The sequence below is a fragment of the Lathyrus oleraceus genome, chromosome 3 (assembly GCF_024323335.1).
Source record: "Lathyrus oleraceus cultivar Zhongwan6 chromosome 3, CAAS_Psat_ZW6_1.0, whole genome shotgun sequence".
NCBI classification, from domain to species: domain Eukaryota; kingdom Viridiplantae; phylum Streptophyta; class Magnoliopsida; order Fabales; family Fabaceae; genus Lathyrus; species Lathyrus oleraceus.
The window spans coordinates 514,376,731-514,403,841 of NC_066581.1; the positions used below are offsets into that span (position 1 = coordinate 514,376,731).

The window sequence follows — 27,111 nt, forward strand, 5'->3', positions numbered from 1 at the left end:
TTAGTACAATTATTTAAAATGAGATTTTCTCAACTGATTTTAAGACACTTTCATAGCCTCAAACTTAGTTGTCTGGTATTTCTCATTCAGATATCGGATCACACCCTTTTAACATATGAGCACTATCTGAAATTATTTTACTTATGTGGAGATATCTAATTTTAAAAAATCAAAATCTAGAACAATCCATTGATATTTCTCGCAATGAAATTTCGGAAAGTCTACATGAAGGAATTGGGATCCCTTGGTCAAGCTACTTTCTAAGATATTAGCTTCCTGGAGGAATAAATTTGTGAGTTTAGGTGGATTGGTGGTCCTAATGAACTCGGTGTTGAACGCGATTATAATGTTCTTTTTGTGTTTCATGAAGATGTCAACCTCAGTTTGATATAAGTTGGTTAGTGTGCAAAGGTGTTTTATGTGGGAGAAATCCAAAGGGGGAGGAAAGATCATGTGGGTTAAGAGATAGGGAAATAGGCCTTAAGATGATGTCCCACCAGTGGAGAGGACTTCCCATTCTTGGTTCTTCACCTAATTAGGATACATATTAGTTCGCCTCGTCTTGCATTAAGATGATTAGGGACGAATAAAAGGAATTTTTTTGTATTATATCTAGGTTCTTGGGAGGGGGTTGTTTGGGTTTGGATTTTTAGGTTATGGCAGTCTTTTCTAGTTTTAGAAAATAAACATGTTTAGGGTTTGCTTGTCCATATTTTAGGAGTGGTTAGGCGAGGTCGATTGATTCTTGGGTTTGGAAACTTGATATGACTAAGGGATATTTGGTGAGATCATATTATGGTATCCTTTTGGATTTGGTCAGGGGTATTGATTATAGGTCAGAGAAGGTGTTAAGGGGATATTCTATTGTTTAGAAGAGATGAGTGCCTTCCTAAGTTGTTGTGTTCTCATGGATCTTTCTCCATTATAGATTATCGACTAGGCATAATCTTTTGAGGTGCCAAATTGTGCATGGATCTGGCAGTGTGGGTGTATGTTGTGTGTAAGGAAGGTGGAGTTATTCGATTATATCTTTGTTTTATATGAGGTAGCTTCTGTGAAGATAAGCTTCCAACATGATTTTGATGAAGACAAAATTTCAAGCTCTCCATATCAAAAGAAGGAAAAAGAAGGATCTTATCAAAACATTGTTCAAGACTTTCATAGATCAAGTTAAGGTATATGAAATTCTTGACATATACACTCTTAATGCTCAAAGTTTTTTATCATGCATTGTGTCTTTTTTTAAAAAACTTTCTTATATCATGATTGTGGTTTTGGATGAAAATCAGAAAGATTGCATTTTTTAAAAGGTATTTTAACTTAGAAAATTTTCAAATTTTTTCTGCACCAATCGATAGGTGTTATATGTCAATCGATTGATCAAAGTTTCTGTTCTAAAAAATTTCGTTTCATATGCTGAGCCAATCGATTGATGCTTTGAAGAAATCAATTGGTCCTAGTTAAATTTTTCATTTTTTGCCTTATGTCAATCGATTGGGCTTCTGAGTCAATCGATTGATCCTGTGAAATTTTTGAAAAATATGAATCATATTCTTTCACTCTTTACACCTTTTCGTCATGTCCTTTCATGGAAACCTTCACATCTTTTCATTAACATTTTTCAGATTCTTTTAACCATTGCCATGTTGTTTTGAAAGGATGCTTTCTCACTATAAATACTCTTTAAATCTTCATTACACACTCACCTCTTTCAATCAAATTATAAAATCTCTCTACATATTTCTTCAACAGAATTTTCACACAAAGATACTTTTTGAAATACATTTTCATATCATACTCTTCAAAAGTATCCTTGAGCACTTAGAGAGCATTTTGTCTTGAACCTTCATATCGTGAAAGAGAAGAAGATTCTAATCATTTGATTAAATCTTGTCCACTAGAAAATATTTCTACTTATTCAAATTACTCTTTAAAATCCTAAGTATCAAGGATTGTTTGATATTAAGTATGGTTACTTATCATCCAGGATTGTTGGAGATAAGTTTCAAGAAAAGGAAGTTTTGTTTTCTTTTCATATGAAATAAGTTTCAAGAGTATTGTTCTTGATAACTTTTTTAGAAGTTTGTTTATGAAGATTTAACTATAATAAAATCTCTTACACATTGTAAGGGGATTGGAGTACTCTCGGATTGTGAGGGGAACCAGTATAATTCCTGGTGTTCTTTATCTTCTGCACTTTACTGTTTTCCTCGCCTAATCAATCCAGAAAAGAAAAGAACCATTTTCCACCAAATTAGAATAAAATTTCTCAAGTCCTAATTCACCCCCCTCCCCCCCCCCCCTCTTAGGCTTATTCCTAACTTACATTTGGTATCAGAGCAGGTTATTGGTAACTTGCTCCACAAATCAAGAAGATGGCTTCCGCAAGCGCAAACCCGATGTTTAAAGAATGAGGTAGTAGCAACAAACCACCTCTATTTTCAGGAGAATATTTCGACTTCTAGAAAATCCGCATGAAAGCATATTTAGAAGCACAAGGAGATGGTATATGGGAAACTGTAGAAAATGGTCTGCATAATCCAATGATTGTGCTTAATGGTGTTGGCACTTCTAAGGTTAAGATCACCTATAATGAAGACGATAAGAAAAGAATACTTAATGAAAAGAAAGCCATCAATGTTCTTCAAAGTGCATTAAGTATGAACGAGTTCTTCTGCATATCTCAATGCAAATCAGCAAAAGAAATATGGGACACTTTGGTGGAGACTCACGAAGGAACCACTGAAGTTAAAAGATCTAGATTAAACACACTGAGTCAAGAATATGAAATGTTCAGAATGCAGCCCGGAGAATCCATTGTTGCATTGCAGAAAAGATTTGTTCACTTGACGAATCATTTAATTGCTCTTGGAAAGACCTTTACAAATGATGATCTCAACCTTAAAGTGCTAAGATCCTTGACTAGAGAATGGCAACCAAAAGTTACAACTATATCGGAGAAGAAAAGTCTTTCTACAATGACATCCACATTATTATTCAGAAAACTCTAAGAAAATGAACTTGAACTTGGAAGACTTGAAAAAAGCATGAAAATCAAGAAAAGAAATCCAAAGGAATTGCTTTGAAAGTATAATCAAAGGAAGAAAAAGATGAGGGCGCACCAGAGGAAGATGAAAACTTCATGCTCCTTGTTAAAAGGCTTGGTAAGTTTTTTGGTAAAAATGACAAATCCTTTTTTACAAAAAGAAATCAACATTTCAAGAAAAGGGAGGCTTCCATATCTTCACAAGATGTCACATGCTATGAATGTGGAAAACAAGGTCATATAAAACCAGATTCTCCAAAACTCTCCAAGAAAGGTGGATTTAAAGGCAAGAAGGAATTCAAGAATAAAGAGGCGTATGTTGCATGGGAAGAGAATGAGATAAGTTCTTCATCCGGATCGGAAAACGACGAATGTGCAAATTTAGCATTAATGGCTTCACACCATTCTGACGATGAAGAAGATGAGGTTAGTAGCAATTTTTGTCTTTTCTTTAGTGATGCATAAGGTTCTATAAATGAACTTCTTAAGGGATGAAAAATTCTGTACAAAACAATATCATCTCAAAAGAAAATAATTTCATCTCTAGAAGAAAAAGTCGTTACAATTGAAAAAGATGTCGATGATGAAAAACAAAAGATGATTAGTGAAAAACAGAATTTTGCATGTAAAAATTGTGAATCACTTTCTTTCCAAATTGTACAATTAAAAATGGTCCTTGAAAGGTATGAGGAAGGACAAATTGGGTTGGAAGGAGTCCTTAGCCAACAAAGATATTCAAATGATAAAAGTGGACTTGGTTATTCAAAGTTTTCCAAACCAAGTTCCAATAAAACCATCTTTGTTAAAGCTAATGACCAACCATCCAAAGAGAAAGTGAACAAGCCTAAAGTTGTTCATCACTATCCTAAAAGGAAAAAATTCTCTAAAAAGAAATCTTATGTTCCTAGATATAGAAGCAACTTTGAACCTACTTGGTTTTATTGCGGAATAATTGGCCATACACCAAATGCATGCTATGTTAGAAATTTCAGCATAGCAAGTGGACATTATGTATTGGTAAAGAAAGGCACTAATTATGAAGGACCCAAAGCAATTTGAGTACCTAACAAAACTTAAATTTGTTTTGTAGGTATGCTTGAAAACCACATCAAATATTTGGTATCTTGACAGTGGTTGTTCCAAGCATATGACAGGAGATATTAACAAATTTTCAAATTTAGCATTTAAGGCCAAGGGTTATGTCACATATGGTGATAACAACAAAGGGAGAATTCTTGGCATAGGCAAAGTTGGAGCACCACCTTTCACATCCATTGAAGATGTCCTTTATGTCGAAGGACTAAAGCACAATCTTCTAAGTAGTAGCCAACTTTGTGACAAGGGCTTCAAAATCAAGTTCACCAAGGATGAATGCTTGATTGAAGATGAAGTCTCTCATGAGGTAAAACTCAAAGGTATGAGAATTAATAATATATTCATGATTTCCCTTAATGATGTGTCTTTGAAAGTGAAATTTCTTATGGCAAATAATAATGAGTCATGGCTGTGGCATAAAAGATTCACTCATATTCATATGGAACATTTGAATAAGCTTATAAAGCATGATCTTGTTATTGGATTGCCTAAGATAAAATTTGTCAAAGATAGACTTTGTGATGCTTGTCAAAAGGGAAAATAAACCAAATCAACTTTCACATCAAAGAATGTGGTGTCCACTACAAGACCACTACAATTGTTTCTTATGAACTTATTTGGTCCATCAAAAACAAGAAGCTTCAGAGGTAATGTATATGCTTTAGTTATTATTGATGATTTCTCTAGATACACTTGGACTTTCTTCTTAGTGCAGAAAAGTGATGCATTCAAGGTTTTCAAGAAATATGCAAAGAAAATTCAAAACGAGAAATCTCTATCTATTGCCTCCTTATGAAGAGACCATGGTGGAGAACTCCAAAATGCCTCCTTCGAAGAGTTTTGAGAAGAACATGGAATATTTCATAATTTCTCGGCACCAAGGACTCCTCAACAAAATGGAGTGGTGGAGAGAAAGAATAGGTCATTTTGGAACTTGCAAGAATAATGCTTAGCGACTCAAATCTTCCAAAGTATTTTTGGGCGGGTGCGGTAAGCACGACATGCTATGTAAGTAATAGAATTATTATTAGACCTATCTTAAAAAATACCCCTTATGAACTCTTCAAAGGAAGGAAACCAAACATCTCTTACTTTCATATATCTGGATGCAAATGCTTTGTCCTCAATAATGACATACAATCTAAGTAAGTTCGACGAGAAGTCCGACGAAGGTATATTTATTGGATACTCTCTTACTAGTAAAGCTTATAGAATATATAGTAAAAGAACTTTAACAATTGAAGAATCTATTCATGTTTCTTTTGATAAATCTAACACCTCGGAAGAGGATGAAGTTAATTGTGATGATGATGAGATTATGGGAAATCATTCGGAAGATTCTATCAAAGTTAATAATGATGATCAAATAAAAGATCAAGAGGAAATCATCCAACAAAAGACAAATCAAGAAGATCTTCCTCAAGAATGGAGAACGCATAGAGATCATCCTATTGACAAAATCATTGGAGACATAAATCAGGGAGTATCTACTAGGTTGAATCTTAAAGATGCTTGTCTCAACATGGCGTTTGTTTCTCAAATAGAACCTTCTAAAGTCACAGATGCCTTAGACGATGATCAATGGATTCTAGTCATACAAGAAGAACTTAATCAATTTGAAAGAAATCAAGTATGGGATCTAGTTCCTAGACCAAAAGGTAAGCATGTTATTGGTACTAGATGGATTTTTTAAAATAAGCTAGATGAAAATGGTATCATTGTAAGGAACAAGGCAAGATTGGTATCCCAAGGCTATAATCAAGAAGAAGGTATAGATTTTGAAGAAACTTTTGCTCCGGTTGCTAGACTAGAGGCAATTAGATTATTGTTGGCATATGCTTGCTCTTTGAATTTTCAGTTGTACCAAATGGACGTTAAAAGCGCATTCTTAAATGGATACATACTTGAAGAATTTTATGTAAGTCAACCTCCAGGATTTGAAGACTTCAAACATCCCAATCATGTGTACAAACTCAAAAAGGCCTTGTACAGATTGAAGCAGGCACCAAGGGCTTGGTATGATAGGTTAAGTAACTTTCTTTGCGAACATGGTTTCGAAAAAGGTAAAGTGGATACTACTTTGTTTATCAAAATGATCAACCATCATACTATCTTAGTGAATTTATGTAGATGCCATCATATTTGGATCCACAAATGAATCCTTATGTGAAAAATTCTCAACAATCATGCAAGGAGAATTTGAAATGTCCATGATGGGTAAGTTGAACTACTTCCTTGGGTTGCACATCAAACAACACAAAGGAAGGGATATTCATCAATCAATCTAAATATTGAAAAGAACTTCTCAAAAGATTAGACATGGATGCTTTCAAAGATATAGCCACTCCAATGGGATCAGGGACATATCTTGATCAGGACGAATCCGGAACTCCAAATGATATCACTAAGTATCGAGGTATGATCGGTTCCTTGTTATATCTAACGGCTAGTCGACCCGATGTTATGTTTAGTGTATGTTTATGTGCTCGATTTCAAGCATCTCCAAAGGAATCTCATCTCACTGATGTAAAAAGAATAATGAAGTATCTCAAAGAAACATCCAATGTTGGCTTATGGTACCCCAAAGGTAGTATATATAGTCTTGTTGGTTTCTCTGATGCAGATTATGTAGGATACAAAACAGACATAAAAAGCACGAGTGGAACATGTCACATTTTTGGAAATGCTCTAGTTTCGTGGTCATGTAAAAAGCAAGTAAGTGTGGCTCTCAGCACCGCTGAAGCAGAATATATCACTGCTGGTAGCTGTTGTGCTCAAATTCTTTGGTTAAAGCAACAACTTCTCGACTATGGTGTAAACTTGGGAAGCATCTCTCTCAAATGCGACAAGACAAGTGCAATCAATATTTCAAAGAGTCCGATAATAAACTCAAGAACCAAACATATCAATATACGTCATCACTTCCTAAGGGATCATGTTCTCAAAGGCGACATTGAAATATCCTTCATTGATACCCAAAATCAACTAGCAGATATCTTCACTAAGCCATTGGCAAGAGATGCATTTTATAAAATCAGAAGGGATCTTGGTATTCTAAGCGGAAGTGACATCTAATCTAATCAAGATCCTCGATTAGTTCATAAACATTTTTCTCACAAAAATTAACAAGGTACATGCACTCTTCTTCATTTAAATTTATAATTGATGAATAAATGTTTAACTTTGTTGCTAGAAAATGTTTATTTTATAAAATGTTTTTATCTGATGTGTAAATGTTAGTTTTTATTAAAATTGTTTTTATGTCAATCGATTGCTTCACAACATCAATCGATTGGTCCTTATGTTTTTGTTCTCAATTTTTTAACAGTAGGTTCATGCAATCGATTTCCTCACACCTTTAATCGATTGGCCCAAAATTTTTTTCTTCTGTTTTTTGGTTGAAGCTTCATGCCAATCGATTGCTTCCTATCCCTCAATCGACTGGTCCATCATTTTTCACTTGTTTTAAGCCATGCCAATCGATTTGTCCCTATATGTCAACACTACAACAAACAAGACCTTAGACAGCGCTTTTTTTAGCCTTAGACATCGCTTTAAAGCGCTGTGTAAACCTCCGCTGCTAAAGGTTTAGACAGCGCTTTTTTTAAATCTTAAAAGCGCTGTCTAAGCCCCCCCCCCTTAGACAGCGCTTTGGCCAAAAGCGCTTTATAAGACCCTCTTATTTTAAATTTTTTAGGTATACCTTAGACAGCGCTTTTGAAAAGCGCTGTCTAAGCCCCACCCCCTTAGACAGCGCTTTGGCCAAAAGCGCTTTCTAAGACCCTCCTATTTTAATTTTTTTAGGTATACCTTAGACATCGCTTTTCAAAAAGCGCTGTCTAAGCCCCCCCCCCCCCTTAGACAGCGCTTTTGCCTAAAGCGCTTTCTAATCCCCCCCTTAGACAGCGCTTTTTACAAAAGCGTTGTCTAAGGTATACAAAAATTTTTGAAGCTTTTGTTTTAAACCACATTTTTTCCAGGTTTATAAACCAGAATTTCTACCTGTTTTCAACCAGATTTTGACAGACAATTATCACATTTTATATATGCCATTTTGGCCTTTTTTCTACCAATTTTTGACGGTATCCGATCTACTTAAGATTAAACCTAAGTTGACGGTCGCGGGTGCTAAGAATCCGAATGACACGTCCAAACCATTGGGGCGCATCAATTTGTCATACAAAAACCTAATATAAAAACATCATTAACATAAAGTAAACATCATTCACAATCAAAATAACATCTTCATTGTATATATCTTAATGTCAATTATCATTTATAATCAAAATAACATCTTTAAAATGACCATCATCTATTAAAAAAATTTAAAAATTTAATCTCTTCATCTTCAATGGATTGAAAATCTTCATCAATATCATCATTCATAATCTGCAAAATAAAAGTAATATAATTGAAATAATATTATTATTTGAAGACTATAAAATAATTAGAATGTAAAGCATAAAACAATTCAACCTTACATGATTATTATTTGGAGCATATATTGATGATTCTCTCTTTCATGACCAATACTTGTAGCAAAATGTAGAAAGATCTTCAATACTACATAGCCATCACAGGAGCAACATATCTCATATTTCTTACTTAGTTCTTTTGAGCTTTCTAATAGAATAATATACTAGAGTTGAAGTTGAATATGTCTTCCAATACAACAGGCATAACGGTTACCAAATACATACTAAGAACATTCATCCATATAAGAGTAACACATTGCATCAAAAGGAATTTAGCTAGTTGAAAAGCAAATTATCATTCCCTACAGACTAGTGACCAACCATCAAGTAAATAGTGAATTGGATTATAGGATCATATACCTTAAGTTGCTTCCTTATGACATAAGCATTCTCCTCCTCAGCATCATTGTTGTACCGTAATTTCTTTGTGAAGAAATGAAAAGTTGCAGTGTTGCTCTTGGGGACATGCACTGCCATGTACTCAAAATTAAACTCTTCCGACTAACACAATAAAAATACACATAATTAGAATAGAATAGTAAACCCAAGAACATGTGATCAATAAATAGAATCTAAAAAATGCACTACCATGTACTTAGTATCAAAGACCTCTTATGGGTATCAACCACGCTGAGGGAAGTGATAGTAGCATGACACTTACACAATAAAACTAGAGCAGTCCCAAATTTATTTATTCCTATAAGACCAAGGGCAAGCATTCAGCCGTTATTGACATTAAAAATCAAAATTTAATTATACACAATATTTGAAACACATTATTTTAAAAACAAATAAGCCATCATGACTCTAACGAACTCCTCATAGTTGATCTGACCATCACCGTCAACATCAACTTCGCGAATCATCTCGTCAACCTCTTCATATTTCAGCTTTTAGCTGAGATTTGTCATAACATGACAGAGCTCAGCTGCAGTGATGAAACCATTTTGATCCTTGTCGAACACACAGATTAGTATCATGTCATAAGAAATACCAAAAGCTTCTCATCTTGGCATTCTATATAATGAAAACCTCTAACCACCCAAATTTAAAACCAATTTAACACTCATTTTATGTTTCATCCCCTGCATTCAAAACGAAAATATCATGGAAAGAATAGGGAAAGTAGTACCAATTAGCAAGGTAGAGCAAAATTTAAAATAGAAGAAGAAAAATTTATTAAATAAGAAACTAGAGTAGAAATAACCATTTTTTGTTAGGAATAACATTACCGAATGGAAAAAAATAACTTACTAGTAATGAAAGGTTCAAAAATTCTTTGAGGTTTGAGAAATTTTGAACAAACAAAGTCTTTAATAGTTAGGGTTTAAGACCTGCGAAAAAGAAAGGGTTAGATTCATACAGAGAGAACAAATAAAGTTGAAGGAGAGTTTTTACAAGTTGAAGGAAGCTCGTCCGGGGAAGGAGAGCTCGTAATAGAAGGAAGCATGTTTATGAAGCGAGCTATACACAGATTTCAGTAAAGATTAAGAAAGCATTTAGCATGCTTACCATAAAACTTCAGCACCACTTTTAAAATAAGTGCTGCAAGTTCCCCAACTAAACCGAACCAATGTTGGAAAACCGAAGATAGAATGTTTGTGATTTTCTAGCCAAGACTTGGTTGCGGGATCTACATTAACAAAGAAACAAAACCATATTTATTATAATTACAATGTAAATCAATATAATACTCAATATCATATGCGATGTACTCATGACACTCTCACCTGCAGGATATCCAGAACCAAAGTTCCTGTGTATATTATCAGCAGTCTCATCGAGCACCCAATCTCTTACAGCTCGGTCCCTCGTAACCTAAAAGGTTGGATTAAAGATTTTAAGTAAACAATAAAACATTATAGTATACTGATGTAGTTTTAGAAGAGAGTTAAATACCTTTGCAGCTATACTTGCACCACTGACAACAGGATAAAGACTATCAGCTTTCTTAGCAACCACAAATTTGATAGATGGGAAATTTTTAGACATTTTTGCCTCATATTTCCCTGGATCTCCGACCGTATCAATATAAACCTGAAAAGCACAAATCATACATTACATTACATCTCTAATAATTCAATTATCTGCTTAACATTACTACCCAAGTACTTTAACAATAAAAGTTACAAAAGCCTCAATTTTCTCTTTCAGTAGCCGATTTTACCTCGGTTAAAAGCATATGCCAAATTATTAAAACACTTGGGCCTTATTTACTGCATTAACTAAATAAGTTCCTAAAATTCACCAAAGAAAAATAAATATGGGGATGTGAAATTACAATACAGGTTCAAGCAGGGCATTCAGAACAGTTTCTTTTGTGGGCAATGCAGGTATTGCACCTCTCTCAGTCACAGTCAATGCACCACAAGCATTGGCAAACTTGAGAGAATCTCTCAGTTGTTCCTCTTTCTGCAAGTTTAAACCACATGATGTTTAGAAAGTTATGTACAAAGAAGAAAAAAATAATGTATATTGAATAAAAATAACCAGGAAGATATCATAGAAATAGTAAGCTAAAATTTTAAGACAGTAAAATGCAATGAAAACTTTTTAAATTGAACACTTCTTTGAGACAGAAAAACAATGCTCACATGAAGTAATGAAAGATCTGTAGCTAATTGTGATAATATTCCGGCCACAAACGCGTCACCAGCTCCGGTTGTGTCAACTGCATCCACCTTCATTCCCTTCACTCTACCACTAAACTCCTGCAAAGAAATAGATAGGACAGATGTTATTAACGGTGGATATGGGCAAGCTTAAAATCCTTCATAGCAATATGGCAGATGGAAAAGGTTTAAAATCATGGTTGTCGTCTTGTCGATAATACACTATAACTAGAAGCATAAGTGTTATTAGAATTTCAAACTAATAATTTTTCACTGCATGATTTTTTTTGTTAGTAATTAATTTCTTAAACATAGATGTCAAACAATGCAGATTGATTAATAACAAAGATAATTAATTACTTTTGCTTAATTGAGGCCAGAAGGAGTAGGGTTTTTGGAAGGCATACCTTGGTGTAATATCTGCAGCCTTCTGAACCTTCAGTAACAAGCAGTAGCTTGAGGTTTGGATGGAAAAGTTTTCGTACAACGGCGTCATCGTATGGATTTTCACCATTTGTAAGAAATGAAATCTCTTCTTCACTTATCTGAAAATACAATTATCAGATTGGTTTTGTTAGAGAAGGTATTGACATAACCCTGTAATTCGTATTCTAAACAATGGAACGGAACAAGAAAATGGAAACTAAAGAATAAAAGAACCTTGATGATATCTGCAGTCTCCCATATACTCAGAATCCCTTCTCTAGCACTATCTGCAGAAGGCCATAAAGGAAGCCGCAGGTTAGGGTCATAAGACAGAAATACGCCGGCATCTTTTGCTGCCTTTGCAGCAGCTATATGTGCCGATTTGCATGGTTCTGTTATAAGACTGATCGACCCGTAATGAAAGATCTTGGCCTGCCAGAAATAAATAACAGAAGAATTTTACAACAATAATATATGAATTAGGTAGAGTTAAAGTGGAATTAGGTAGAGTTAAAGTGGAAAACGTTGGAAGAACATAGACTCGACCAATGTTTTGAAGTTTTAATTTTCACCTTTCTGATTAAGTCCAAGTCTAGTTCATCTTCTTGGAGCAGCATATCAGCACTGGGATTACGATAAAACATGAACTCTCGCTCTCCGTCACTCCTCAGTGTAACAAATGCTAAGGCAGTACGTGCACCAGGGTCAAAACGCATCCCTTGGTTGTTTACATTATTTTCCTTGAGTATATCAGCAAGCATATATCCAAATTCATCCTCACCAACCTATTTATGTTGAAAATGAGTTTGGAAGAGAACTTTAAGATTTCTGATTCATGAAACTAAAATACAGTAATGCCAAACAACAAAAATTACTTACTTAGGGGCACCGTCGAAGATTGGTTGTAACCAAAACCAAATATTTACTTACGATTAAATAACACAAAATATCATTGGTGCCAATTTAATTGATTATAAAATAATCAGAAAAAAAAGAGAATGAAGTTGATTGAGAAAGTACCGGCGAAACTCAAAGTAGCTAGGGTTTTCTTGTAGGAGAGAGGACAGTATAAACAGCCATAGACCATAGGACCAAGAACGGGACCTCTTCCGGCTTCGTCGATTCCCATTATGCAAGGCTCCGATGCCCATTCTGGAACCATAGCTTCGGATCCCATTTTCGCACATATAATGGGGTTTAGGGGAAGAATCTTTCACACAGGATAAACAAGCTCTGATTGAGGGTTGGAAGAAGGGGGAGTGGATTTGGGAGAAAGAGAAGCAAGCTCTGATTGAGGGTTTGGGAGAAGAATGTAGGATTTTTAGGATTTGGGAGGGAATAACTTTTTTTTCGTGACATGGAGGGAATAAAGACTTTAGACAGCGCTTTTGGTTTTAATTTTTTTTTTAATTTAAAGACTTTAGACAGCGCTTTATCAAAAGCGCTGACTAAGGTCTATATTTAAAAGCGCTTTCTAAAAGCGCTGTCTAAGGGGGGGTCTTAGACAGCGCTTTTAGAAAGCGCTGTCTAAGACCCCCCCTTAGACAGCGCTTTCATTACTTTTTTGGAACATTTTCCGTGTTTTATTTTAATTTTAACCTTAGACAGCGCTTTCTTTTAAAAGCGCTGTCTAAGATGCGCTGTTAAAAGTCATTTTTGGCGTAGTGCAATCAATTGGTCCTTGATTTATTTTAATTTTTCTTTGGCATGCGCATGTTTTGTGTCATTACAGTCTGCATTTCTCTGTTACACTCCTTTAATGTCTTTTAATATCATTTGCCTTATTATATTACTATTTTTACTCTCTTTTATTCCACCTTTTATCTTGGTAATTGACACACGTTTTCTATTCCCTAGCATCATGTGACTCTTTTACTAAGTCTTTATCACGCTTTATTTTGTTAATTAACTCTTTTTTGCTCAAAGGTCTAATCATATTGACCCATCTGTCATACCCCAAAATTTGCCTGTTAATTTTTATGATAAATTGATTCATGCATGACATTCATTTCACATTTGCATTCATTCATTAGCATACATTCTCATATAAATTATAAATTTTAATTTATTTATTATGTGATACAGATATAAAAAATAATAATGATTATGGTTATCTGTATGATATAAATAAATTTTATATATATAAATAAAATAGTTTTAATTTAATGATAAATAAAAATAGATTTGAATTTTAATTGTATAATTAAAATTTTAAATTAATTTTATTTGTTAAAGCTCATTAAATTATAATAACTATTTTTTATAATTTAGTCACTCATGTTCCATTTATTCATTATTTATAAATAGTATTTATTTAGTAATTCACGTTTTTTACTTAATAAAATTTATTTATAAGAGTAACATTTTTTTTAAAGCCCATAAATTATAAAATAATTTTGGTTGATATAAGTAAGAATAATTTTGATTTTTTTAAAATGATGAAAGTAAAAATAGAAATAGGTTTAAATTTTAATTCAATTATGTAACTAAAATTTAAATTAATTTTTATTTGTTAAAAGTCATTTAAATTATTCATTATTTATAATAATATTTGTATTTAATAAATATTTATTTATAATAATAGATAGCAAGGTTAAACCCTAATCCACACCATTATAGCTAACTCTCCTAAATTATAGGAAGGGATCCAAATATTTAGCAAGGTTAAACCCTAATCCACACCATTATAAATACTTCATATGGCTGTAGCGAGGGAAAAAAAGAGGAGAGATACAACAGAAGAAGATACACAAGGCAAGGCAGAAGCAAGAAGATTCACGGGCAGAGAAAAGAGAAGCAACCATAAAGCATTCATAGCCTGAATAAGAACAACATACATACAGTAAGCAAGCTAGAAGAATCAAATCCCCCAGTTTGTTGTATTCACATGAAAGAAACAGCATGAGGAAAAAATAAAGTAGCTTGCCGTAAGAGAGAAAGCTGTAACATGCATGGTGGTGTTGTGTCAAAAATGGAAAAAATCCATGTAGAATTAATATATATTTTAATGAAGACGAATAAATAACGAATGGACCAACATGGCTCGTTGGTAGCTCTCCCCTCACTGCAACGTAGAGGTCTTGGGTTTGAGCCCCCAGGACCTATTTTTTAGCTTTTCAGTTTTTTTTACTATGTTTACTCCCTTTCCACTATAATTAATTCACCACTATTTTTCTATTATTAAAAGAAAACCCATTAATTAATTTTCTAATTAATATATTATATTAGTTATTTAAACTAGGATATAATTTAATCTAGTTTATTAATTAAATTTTCATATATCACTTAATTAATTAAAATGGGCTATTTTGAATAATAAAAATCTAATTATATTTTTTTTTTCCTTTTTTCTTTTAAAATTTCTATCAATTTAGTCTAAGTTTTTCCATAAATTCATAAAAAAAAAGTTTCTATTATTATAGACTAGAAATATTCTTAATTCATTCTTAAATTTAGTTTATTTATTTCATTTGTCATGAACTTTCTATGCAATAGATTTAATTAGGATTTTTTTTTATTTCTTTCTTTTTAGTTTAATTAGGTTTTATTATTTTGTATGCCCTTTTAATTTTGTACTCGTTAATTAAGATTTAGATATTTTATATCCCCTTTTAAATTATGTACCCCCATCCCGAAGCCATGTAATAGCGTAGTCTTATTTTTCGCACTTTAATTTTTCCATACTGTGAATATAACTGTCTAGATGTATGCTAATAGGATTGCATGGAAAGATAAATAATCGAACTTAGATAAATTAATTCAATATAATATATCCGAATCCAATCATTTCCACACTTGCACCTCTAGGGTAACCCTCTCTTTGTTGCCTTACGATATTACGGTCATGTCCCGCGAATGTGGGGATACCCTTAGCAAAGACCCTTTCGATTAAATCATCATCATCCCTAAACAGATAAGTCATAGTCCCTTCGATCAAAAGGTCAATGTCCCTACAAGATAAATCAGTCCCTCGAACGTTGCCTTCAAATATATGACCTTGTCCCTCGAGCGTTGCCTTCAACTATATGACTTTGTCCCTCGATGACCCTTCGTTGTAGCCTACGATTAAATGATGATCGTCCCTTCGAATGCTAAGATATCCTTACAAATGTTGCCTTCAATGACCAATCGACGACCCCATGATGTCCCTTTACATCCAAAGGATAAGACTACTTACTTCTCAATAGTAAGGACATTTTTACCCTCCTAAGGATAGGAAATACCTATAAAGACCTTGGTTAGGTATAACTCTTAAATGCTTGCTCACAGCTTAAAATACTTTTCACACCTCACACTTTTCAAAACATCTTTTAGAAAATCACCACTTGGTATACATTCGCACCAGAATCATCGCCGAGTTATATTTTTCTAAACATCTTTCAAAATCAAACGAGATAAACACTTTGTATACATTCGTACAAGAATCATTACAAAGTTAAACTCTCCTTTCAAAATATTTTCTAAACACACCACATTTCTCAAACACTTTCTCAAACAAGGAAAACATAAGTGAGTTAAGCAATTAAGAGCCCATGGATAACCATGGATACAAAGGGTGCTAACACCTTCCCTTTGTATAATGTACCTCCCGAACTCAAAATCTAATCAAGGTCTTTCCTGTTCTTTTCCGCCTTTCCTTATTGGATAAAAGAAAAGTCGGTGGCGACTCTTGTTATCCGCAACATTTCTTTTCAAAGCAAAAACACAAAGTCAGTTCACCGTATCACAGAACTGGCGACTCTGCTGGGGAATCTTAAAAAGAGAGGTTACCTTAAAGATAAGATCACTTATGTTTTCGAATTGTTTCTTTGTCTGATTTACTTTTAAGGGATTGTTTCGGTATTCTATGCTTGAGTGAAATATCCTACACCCGGATCTAGTGTACCTTAGGTAAGTAGCAAGAGATCATCACGATTGTCCGGCGTATACTGGAATGGTTAAAATGATGGCTACGGTTAATGTGACACTTTGGATGTCCTGATGTTCCTCATGTTTACTTGAGGAAATATTTGGTGTCTGCGTGGTGTCATCAAAGCATTGACCAGACCTTTAGAACCCTAATTGACTCATCCTAGCCATTAGAAAGTAGTGAGATAACTGACTTCGGTTCCGACTGGGGTTGGTTGATACTCGATACTACACTCTTTGAGATTGGACTTTAGGGAAATTTTGGTCAACCGCTTGGTGTTGCACTGAAGTGGACTTAAGGAAAGGTCAATGCTTTGAGATCCTTCTAGAACCCGGTTACTATTCTAGGACAGGTTGAACCAATCAAACTTCAGTGGGGAGGGTACTTACCTATGGAACTCATGCAAGCCTTAAAACCTAGGAATGATTGTGGTGTGACTTGTTTGTGCTTGTTACTTACTTGACATCATAACATCATAACATCATGACATCATGGCATTGTACTAACCATTTCAAGGACTTAGGGATTTAACTTTGCTCTATTTTGTAGGGCTATGGCTTCCAGGAAGACCATCCGGATCAATTTTGTAGCGACCTCTCCTCAACTCAAGGATTTAGTGTTAGAACTTCCCGATCATGCTCAGTTCATCAAGAAACATGGTTATCTCCTCAATTTAGTTACCACCGGTTTCAAGGAAGATATGATGAGAGTTCTATTCCAGTTCTTCGATCCTAAACATCATTGCTTCACCTTCCCAGATTATCAGTTGGTACCCACATTAGAAGAATTTTCCAGGTTGCTTGGGATACCTATCCTTGATCAAACACCTTTCAGTGGTTTAGAAAAGATTCCGAGGTCTGAAGAGGTTGTCGCGGCTTTACACATGACAAAGTCCGACATTGAAACTAATTGGGTAACAAGAAGTGAAGTTAAGGGTTTACTTGCCAAATTTCTGATAAATAAGGCCCGAGAATTCCTAAAAGCTATGAGTGTCCATGCTTTCGAAGATGTTCTAGCATTACTAATCTATGGTTTGATGCTATTTCCTAATCCGGATCAATTCATAGACATGAATGCTGTTAAGATATTTCTCACTCATAACCCTGTGCCCACCTTGCTTGGAGACATTTTGCATTCCCTTCACACTCGTACTATGAAAAGGCAAGGGACTCTCATGTGCTGTGTACCTTTATTATCTAGGTGGTTTATTTCGCACCTTCCTCAATCAGTCTTGAAGAATGAGCAAAATTTGAAATGGTCTCAAAGGATAATGTCGCTCTCCCATTCAGACATCCATTGGTGTCCCCAACCCAAAGAAAATGTTATCATCATTGACCGTTGTGGAGAATTCTCTAACGTACCACTCCTGGGGATAAGAGGAGGTATTACTTATAATCCTGCTTTAGCCCTACGTCAGTTTGGTTATGCTCGAAGAGATGGTCCACATGAAATAATTATCCAGGGCACTGTGTTTGACTATGACAACGATTCTCAAGGTCTCCGTCAAAGGTTTGTATGAGCTTGGGGCATGGTGAAAAGAAGTACTTTAGGACAGAAAAACTCTATTCCTATGGAACCTTATCTCAGATGGGTACGCGCCAGAGCTCGTGAGCTTATCATGCCATATCTTGCAATCGGACCTCTGATTGTTGAACCAAAAGTTGAAGGAGGTACCCCTCAGATCATTCCTTATCCAGATATGCCTACCAATGTTGAAGAATTGAAGAAATCTTGGATCCAGTTGAGAGAGGAAAGGGATACTTTTGAAGCTCAATTCTATGCTGAAAGGAAGAAAGTATTAGAGCTCACCAGCCAGCTTAATGAGGAACGAAGTCTCAATGCATATCTCCGCCCAAAAAGAAGCCGTCCCTGGGAGACTTGAGCTTTCATTTTTTCTTGTAATGAACATTGATTAAAGAAATTATTAATAAAAGTTCCCCTTTTTGGTGGTTTACGCAAAGTTAAATTCCAAAAGTCCTTGAAAACATTTCATACATTGCATAACATAACATAACATTGCATAACAGGTACTTTAAAGGATCAATGTTCTCACGGTCTTCCTCTCAAACAGAAAAATGGCCCTCGAACAAACTGTCAAGGATCTCCAGGCTCAGAATGCTCAATTCCAGGAGATGATCTTGAACTTATCCAAGGGGAAGGAGGAACTGAAGACTCTATTACTCGAGAAGAAGAAAGACAAGAAATTTGTGAGTTACATTAACCCGGGAAGAAGGCGTAAAGGACAGACTCCAGGAGTCAAGATTGGAATTCCGAAGGATAAAGAAGATGAGACAGAAAATGATTCGGAAGATGAGAATGTTGATCCCTTCAACCCTAAGGACGACTATGAAAATTATGAAAATGAATAGTACTCTCCGAAAGATGATAAGTATAAGTTGCTGGAAGAACGTATGCTAGCTATGGAGGGTCAGAAGGCGCCCGGTCTGGATTTCGAAAGCTTAGGTCTGGTCTCTGATGTGGTCATTCCTCGCAAATTCAAGGTCCCCGCTTTCACTAAGTATGATGGTGCGTCTTGTCCTCAGATGCATCTGAGAGCTTATGTAAGAAAGATTCAGCCGTATACCACTGATAGGAAGCTATGGATCCATTTCTTCCAAGAGAGTCTGTTTGGCACACAGTTAGAGTGGTATTATCAGCTCGAGAGCTCTAACATCCGCACCTGGACTGATTTAGCGACAGCTTTCTACAAGCACTACCAGTATAATTCTGAATTAGCGCCTACTCGGCTACAGCTGCAGAATATGACTATGGGCTCTAAAGAAAGTTTCAAAGAATATGCTCAAAAATGGAGAGATTTGGCTGGCAGAGTCAAACCCCCTATGACTGATCGAGAATTAGTGAACATGTTCATGGGTACACTGACTGGCCCATTCTACAAGTTCCTCATCGGGTTTCACTGAACTTATATTGACGGGTGAACGTGTTGAAAGCGGCATTCGAAGTGGAAAGATACAGGAGGCTACCTCTGCAAGCACCAAAAAGTCCTATCAGGGGAAGAATGAATCAAATGTTGTGTACGGTCAAAGGGGTCATAACAAGAAAAATCGTGACCATACTGTTGGAGCAGTTACGATTGCAGCACCGCCATCTCAAAACTTCCAACATAGACAAGACAGGCCAAGAAGGCAGTTTACCAAGATCAATATGACTTTAGCACAAGCACTGCAGGGTATGCTAAAAGCAAATTTAATTACCCTCAGAGATCCTCCTGCAAATCCCAACACTACTTCTCCTCGTTATAATCCCAATGCCAGGTGTGCATATCACTCTGATAGCCCCGGGCATGATACAAACGATTGTTGGTTGTTGAAGAATAAGATTCAGGATATGATCGACGCTGGAGAAATTGAATTTGATCCTCCGGAGACTCCTAATGTCATCACCGCTCCTATGCCTAATCATGACAAGACTGTTAATGTTGTGGATGACAATTCTCACATTACTAATGTAGTTGACTTAACATCTCCTCTCCTGATCATCAAGAAGAATTTATTGCAAGCTGGTTTATTTCCAGGTTGTGCTGAAAATTGCGATCTATGTATACTCCGACCCAATGATTGCTTGAAGTTGAGGAATGGTATTCAACGGCTGATGGATGATCGTACAATTCTCTTTGAAAAGATTCCTAAGGTGGAAAACCCTATTGAAGAAATATTTGTGATTGCTAGGTCCAAAGTTCCAGTGAAGATTACCGCTACTAGAGTGCCTGTGAAGATTACTGCTGAGCCCAAGGTAGCTCCCCTAATTATTACTGCACCTGGCCCAGTACCGTATTCTTCAAGCAAAGCCATTCCGTGGAATTATGGAGGTGATGTTTACATCCATGGCATAAAGCAAGATGATAATTCTGCTAATATCCATGGCATAAAGCAAGATGATAATTCTGCTAATCCTAATGACGTTGACATTGTTGGGACTAGTAAAATTACTCGAATTGGAAGGATCTTCTCTCCAGAAATCTTACCTCCCGCCCCTGAAACTCGAGGAAAGGGACCAGTAATCAATCCTTCTTAGTCAAAGACACCAGTCGAAGTTACTACCGAAGATGTTGCCAAGCAAGAAATGGAAGAAATGCTGAAAATCATCCGTAAGAGTGATTTTGATGTGGTAGAACAGCTGGGGCATACTCCGTCTAAAATTTCGATGTTATCCTTGTTGTTATCTTCTGAATCTCATGCCAATGCGTTGATAAAATTCTTGAAGACCGCTCATGTACCTCAGGAGACATCTGTCGATCAGTTAGAAAATTATGTTGCCAACTTGGCTGTTGATAATGGCATATGCTTTTCTGATGCTGACCTGACACCAGCAGGAAAGAATCACAATAAAGCTCTGCATATCTCCATTGAGTGTAACGGGATCACCTTGTCTCATGTGTTGATCGACAATGGCTCTTCTTTGAATGTGCTACCGAAAGCTGTGCTTGATAAGCTTGACTGTAAAAGCATTGAACTGAAACCTAGTCACGTTGTGGTGCGTGCTTACGATGGTGCGAAGAGTGTTGTCCATGGTGAAGTGGTTCTCCCTATCAAGATAGGACCTCAAGTCTTCAACACTACCTGTTACGTAATGAACATTCGTCCTGCCTATTCCTGCTTGCTGGACGCCCTTGGATCCATGGGGCAAGTGCTGTAGCTTCGTCTCTCCATCAAAAGCTGAGGTATCCAATAGAGGGCAAGATTGTCACTGTGTGTGGAGAAGAAGAGTATATTGTCAGTAGTGTGCATACCTTCAGATACGTCGAGATGGATGGTGAATTCTTTGAGACTCCTTCTCAGTCATTTGAAGTAGTTCCTCCGACCAGTCCTATCCTTAAGCCAACTTCCCGTGTGCCCAAGGTTATTCGTGCTCCTCTTGCTATGATTTCTCTGAAAGATGCTCAAGTCGTGGTTGAAGATGGTGGTCGTACTGGCTGGGGTCAACTGATCGATGTACCGTACAAGTCTGATAAATTTGGCTTGGGGTTTAGCTCTGAAAAGATAGTCGAAGATCAGATTAATGTTGTAGAAGATGCTGATAGCGATTGCGACTTGGATAGCTGGATTTTCCCCAACAATTGGTGACGACTCAATAATTGGAAGGCTGAAGACACTATCCCGATTTCCTTTAGTCAGGAGTAATTGTTATTGCTTATTTTAGTGTTTCAAATTTTGTAATTTTTATTATGAATAATTGAACTTCTTAAAGCATTGTGTCTATGCCCGGGGCACAATAGCTAATTTGTTAAGGGTTTTGTCATTTTCATAAGCATATTCACATTCAATAAATCAATGGACTTTTTGCATTCAAATATTGCGCTCTTTATCTTTCCTGTCATCTTTCAAATAAGCTATGTTTTCTTACACACACTCACGTAACAAATTGCAGATCCATATCCACTCTGGATCAGGTTGATAATAATTCTGCTACTGTTAACTATGGCTTTAAAAATCCGATCTACCAAGCCGAGGACGGAAGTGAGGGAGATTGCGAAGTGCCTGGAGAGCTTGCCAGACTGTTACTGCAAGAAGAAAAGACTATACAGCCGCATGAGGAATCAATTGAAATTGTAAATTTGGGTACTAAAGTAGACAAGAAAGAAGTCAAAATAGGAGCAGGCTTGGAAAACAGTGTCAAAGAAAGATTGATTCAGATGTTACATGACTATGTAGAGATTTTTACTTGGTCTTATGAAGACATGCCAAGACTGGATACTGATATAGTAGTACATCGTTTGCCGATGAAGGAAGATTGTCATCCTGTTAAGCAAAAGGTTCGTCGCATGCGTCCTGAAATGTTTGAGAAAATCAAAGCCGAGGTTATGAAACAATTTAATGTAGGTTTTCTAGCTGTTACTTCTTATCCTCAATGGGTTGCTAATGTGGTACCAGTGCCAAAGAAGGATGGTAAGGTGCGAATGTGTGTAGATTACAGAGATTTGAATAAAGCAAGTCCTAAAGATGACTTTCCACTTCCGCACATTGATGTTCTGGTAGATAACACCGCTCAACACAAGGTATTCTCATTCATGGATGGATTCTCAGGTTATAACCAGATTAAGATGGCACCTGAAGACATGGAGAAAACTACGTTTGTAACACAATGGGGCACTTTCTATTACAAAGTAATGCCATTCGGTTTAAAGAATGCAGGGGCAACATACCAGTGTGCTATGGTGGTTTTGTTCCATGATATGATCCATCATGAAATAGAGGTATATGTGGATGACATGATAGCCAAATCTCATACTGAAGAAGAATATCTCGATCATTTATACAAACTGTTTGAGAGGTTGAAGAAATACAAGTTGAGATTGAACCCGAACAAATGCACCTTTGGAGTAAGATCCGGTAAACTCTTGGGCTTTATTGTCAATGGTAAAGGAATTGAGGTTGACCCGGCTAAGGTGAGAGCTATTCAAGAAATGCCAGTTCCCCGTACAGATAAAGAAGTCAGAGGTTTCTTGGGACGCTTGAATTACATTGCTCGATTTATCTCCCATTTGACTGCTACTTGCAAACCCATCTTCAAATTACTGAGGAAAAATCAAGAGATAATATGGAATGATGAATGTCAAGAAGCTTTTGACAAAATCAAGAAGTATCTCCAAGAACCTCCAATTCCGATGCCACCAGTTGAAGGAAGACCTCTAATCATGTATTTGACCGTGTTAGAAAATTCAATGGGGTGTGTGCTGGGGCAACATGACGAGTCTGGTCGAAAAGAGCATGCAATATACTACCTTAGCAAAAAGTTTATCGACTGTGAAACAAGATACTCACTGCTTGAGAAAACTTGTTGTGCTTTGGCTTGGGCTGCTCGCCGACTAAGACAGTATATGTTGAATCATACCACTTTATTGATTTCTAAGATGGATCCTATCAAATATATATTTGAGAAACCTGCTCTCTCCGGAAGAATAGCAAGATGGCAGATGATTTTAACAGAGTATGATATCCAGTATACTACCCAGAAAGCAATCAAAGGAAGCGTGTTAGCTGATCATTTGGCTCATCAAGCAGTTGATGATTACCAATCTATGAATTTTGAGTTCCATGATGAGGATGTTATGCTTGTTACTGATTATGAAGAACCTGGACCGGATGAAGGACCCGAACTGGGATCCCGATGGACTATGGTTTTTGATGGATCTTCTAATGCATTGGGCAATGGTGTTGGTGTTGTAATTATTTCTCCCAAGGGTTGCCATACGCCTTTCACTGCTAGACTATGTTTTGATTGTACCAACAATATGGCTGAGTATGAAGCATGTATTTTGGGACTCAGGGCTGCTATAGACCTGAGAATCAAGTTTTTGAGTGTGTACGGAGACTCAGCCTTAGTAATCAGTCATATCAAAGGAGAATGGGACACTAAACATCTGAATCTCATTCCTTATCGAGAGCGGGTGTTGACATTAATCCCATACTTTGAAGAGATTACATTCGAACATATTCCACGAGAAGAGAATCAGTTGGCAGACGCATTGGCTACCATGTCATCTATGTTCAGAGTCAGATGGGACAATGAAGCTCCCATGATCACCATTGAACGATTAGATGAACCAGCATATTGTTATGAACTTAAAGCTGATGAAGTAGAAGAGAAACCTTGGTTCCACGAAGTGAAAAGATATTTAGAAACTCAGGAATACCCTGAAGGGGCATCCATCAATGACAGAAAATTTCTGAGGAAGTTCTCCGCCTAATTCTTTTTGAGTAATGGAGTATTATACAAACGTAATCATGATTCGACTTTGCTTCGCTGTGTGGATAAAAAGGAAGCAGAAAAGATTATGCATGACGGTATTTTTGGGACTCATTCTAGTGGACATACGATGGCCAAGAAGATTCTGAGATCAGGGTATTATTGGTCTACCATGGAAGCTGATTGCCACCATCACTCCAGAACTTGTCACAAGTGCCAGATCTATGCGGACAAAGTACATGTACCTCCTGCTCCATTGAACGTGTTGACAGTCCTTTGGCCCTTTGCAATGTGGGGCATTGATATGATTGGAGAGATTAAACCTACTGCTTCTAATGGACATCGTTTCATTCTTGTTGTTATTGATTACTTTACGAATTGGGTAGAGGCAGCCTCATTTGCTTCTGTCACCAAGAATGTGGTGGCACGGTTCATCAAGAATAGTCTTATTTGTCGGTATGGCATCCCTGAAAGAGTTATCACTGATAATGGTACTAATTTGAACAGCAAGATGATTACTGAACTCTGCACGCAGTTCAAAATAAAACACCATAACTCTTCTCCGTACCGGCTAAAGATGAATGGCGTCGTAGAAGCTGCTAATAAGAATATTAAGAAGATTATACAAAAGATGACAGTAACATACAAAGACTGGCATGAGATGTTACCATTTGCTCTTCATGGTTATCGCACTTCAGTATGCACTTCGACAGGGGCAACTCCTTTCTCTTTAGTCTACGGAATGGAAGTCGTTTTACCAGTGGAAGTTCAGATTCCCTCTCTAAGAATTATGAAAGATGCAGGCTTAGATGAAGATGAATGGATTCAGACTCGACTCGATCAGATAAATTTGATTGATGAAAAGAGACTTGCGGTTGTTTGTCATGGACAAATATATCAGAAGCGCATGACCCAAGCATTTAATAAAAAAGTCAAGAGACAGGTGTATCAAATTGGCGACTTGGTGATAAAGCGTATCATTCTACCACAAGGTGATCCTAGGGGCAAATGGACTCCCACATACGAAGGGCCATTTGTAGTTAAGAAGGTATTCTTTGGTGGAGCCATGATGCTTGCTACAATGGATGGCGAAGATTTCCCGCATCCCGTGAACGCGGACATAGTTAAAAAATACTACGCATAAAAGAGACCCACTAGGTCGACATATCTAGGAAAAAGTAAGGGCATCCCGGCAAACCAAAAGGGTTCGGGCAAAAATTAGGGATAAACATATAAAAATATACACCCGGCAAGTCAAAAACCTAAAAAGGCGGCTTGGGCAAAAAAGGGTATCCTGGTGGACTGAAAACCTGAAAAGGCGGTCCAGGCAAAAATTAGGGATTAAACCGTATGACTATGTCCCGTTCTCGGTCAGCTTCACCAAAGTCAAAGAGACTGAACAAGCCAATCACTTCTATCCGACAGCAAGAGATGAGATGCTTGAAGACATAATAGCAGTAGTAGAATTAAAATCAATAGGACTTTTTTTTTCATAGCTGTTTTTTCTCTGCTTTCTTGACAATTTCCTCTTACTAGGATTTCTGTCTCCTTGTATTAAAATTGCTTGTTTATAGGCCCTTTGATTTAATTCGAATTAATATATGCATTTGAATATGATTGATGTTTACTGAAAATACATGCATAAAATAGAAATAGCAATTACTAAAAGACTTTAGGATCAAGGATAAGGTTTAATCATGCGTTCTAACAAATCCGGTTGCAAATCCTATTCCCCAGCAAAACCAGTTATTCCCAGAAGAAATTGGCACTACTAGACAGACTGGTCATCTGTTTTATCCCCAGTCAGGTTCTGTTGAATATTTCTACCATCAGACAGAAATCAAATATCCCCAACTAAGAAAGGGTCATCAATACAAATATCTCCAACCAGAATATCGGGATTTATTTTCCCATGGCAAAAAATTTCAGACGCATAATTCATTCATGCATCATTTCACAGCATATACATGCATGCAATGTTCGCATTTATTTTCAAGAGCATAAAACATCTCATGCATCATGACATGGCATGAGGCTAACTCTTTTTTTTTTCAGGTTAATTATCCTCCTGATACAGACAAAATAAAGATTCATTCAGACGAATATCTTTATCGATTACAACATATACAAATATTATCAGATATAGCCTAACGTACGGCTCATTCTGATTCAGCCTAACGTATGGTTCCTTCAACTGTACCAATACGGTCTAGCGTACGACCCATTTGGATATTCATCCCCTCAGATACTACCTAGCGTACGGTACATTCTGAAATGTAGTCTAGCGTATGACTACCCCTTTTATCATCAGATACAGCCTAATGGACGACTCATTCTGCTACTCAGATACGATCTAGCGTATGATCCATTCTGATCTTTTATCCTCAGATACAGCCTAATGGACGGCTCATTCTGCAACTCAGATACGGTCTAGTGTACGACCCAGTCTGGCTCTTCTCATCAGATACTACCTAGCGTACGGTACATTCTGAAATATAGTCTAGCGTACGACTACTTTTTATCGCCAGATACAGCCTAACGGACGGCTCATTCTACTACTCAGATACGATCTAGCGTACGATCCATTCTGATCTTTATTTCTCCAAATACAGCCTAACGGATGGCTCACTCTGCTACTCAGATACGGTCTAGCGTATGACCCATTCTGATCCTTATCTCATCAGGTTCAACTCACCCTAATATCACCTAATGGATGACTCATTATACGGTCTAGCGTACGACCCAATGTGACACCCATGTCTTCAGATATGGTCTAATGTACGACGCACTCTGAAGCTCTCATCATCAAACTTTCTGGATGGCATCTTTAAGCCCATCTCC

General features: G+C 36.5%; 3 protein-coding genes across 4 annotated transcripts; 1 reads left to right on the top strand and 2 right to left on the bottom strand.

Moving 5' to 3' along the window:
- The first annotated feature begins 6,460 nt into the window (after nt 1-6,460).
- LOC127131908 (secreted RxLR effector protein 161-like) lies at nt 6,461-7,216 on the top strand. Its single transcript, XM_051060792.1, has one exon. The coding sequence runs from the start codon at nt 6,461-6,463 to the stop codon at nt 7,214-7,216; it is 756 nt and encodes a 251-aa protein (XP_050916749.1).
- A 1,998-nt stretch (nt 7,217-9,214) lies between these two features.
- LOC127128545 (ribonuclease H2 subunit A) lies at nt 9,215-10,785 on the bottom strand. 2 transcript variants are annotated; one of them, XR_007805949.1, is made up of 5 exons: nt 10,516-10,785; nt 10,347-10,434; nt 10,129-10,249; nt 9,871-9,950; nt 9,218-9,701 (listed from the first exon to the last, which is right to left on the bottom strand). XR_007805949.1 is itself a non-coding variant. In XM_051057893.1 (4 exons), exons 1-4 carry the CDS (start codon nt 10,669-10,671, stop codon nt 9,944-9,946), a joined length of 372 nt encoding a protein of 123 aa, XP_050913850.1. In that variant the 5' UTR covers nt 10,672-10,785; the 3' UTR covers nt 9,215-9,943. The 2 variants fall into 2 exon arrangements, 1 of the variants encoding a protein (XP_050913850.1); XM_051057893.1 differs by having other exon boundaries at nt 9,215-9,950.
- A 21-nt stretch (nt 10,786-10,806) lies between these two features.
- On the bottom strand, nt 10,807-12,452 carry LOC127128547 (probable fructokinase-6, chloroplastic). Its single transcript, XM_051057894.1, has 5 exons — nt 12,227-12,452; nt 11,889-12,086; nt 11,636-11,773; nt 11,211-11,327; nt 10,807-11,028 (listed from the first exon to the last, which is right to left on the bottom strand). Exons 1-5 carry the CDS (start codon nt 12,413-12,415, stop codon nt 10,894-10,896), a joined length of 777 nt encoding a protein of 258 aa, XP_050913851.1. The 5' UTR covers nt 12,416-12,452; the 3' UTR covers nt 10,807-10,893.
- Nucleotides 12,453-27,111: the final 14,659 nt, after the last annotated feature.

Bases quoted from the DNA above. Each gene is read 5' to 3' on its own strand.
- LOC127131908 (XM_051060792.1), top strand. From the start codon at position 6,461: ATGGATGCTTTCAAAGATATAGCCACTCCAATGGGATCAGGGACATAT.
- LOC127128545 (XM_051057893.1), bottom strand. From the start codon at position 10,671: ATGATTTGTGCTTTTCAGGTTTATATTGATACGGTCGGAGATCCAGGG. The intron at 10,435-10,515 runs GTATTTAACTCT...CCAACCTTTTAG, and splicing joins GTGCAAGTATAGCTGCAAAG to GTTACGAGGGACCGAGCTGT. The intron at 10,250-10,346 runs GTGAGAGTGTCA...TTGTTAATGTAG, and splicing joins TGGTTCTGGATATCCTGCAG to ATCCCGCAACCAAGTCTTGG.
- LOC127128547 (XM_051057894.1), bottom strand. From the start codon at position 12,415: ATGCTTGCTGATATACTCAAGGAAAATAATGTAAACAACCAAGGGATG. The intron at 12,087-12,226 runs GTGAAAATTAAA...TATTTCTGGCAG, and splicing joins ACTTGGACTTAATCAGAAAG to GCCAAGATCTTTCATTACGG. The intron at 11,774-11,888 runs GTTCTTTTATTC...TTGTATTTTCAG, and splicing joins AGACTGCAGATATCATCAAG to ATAAGTGAAGAAGAGATTTC.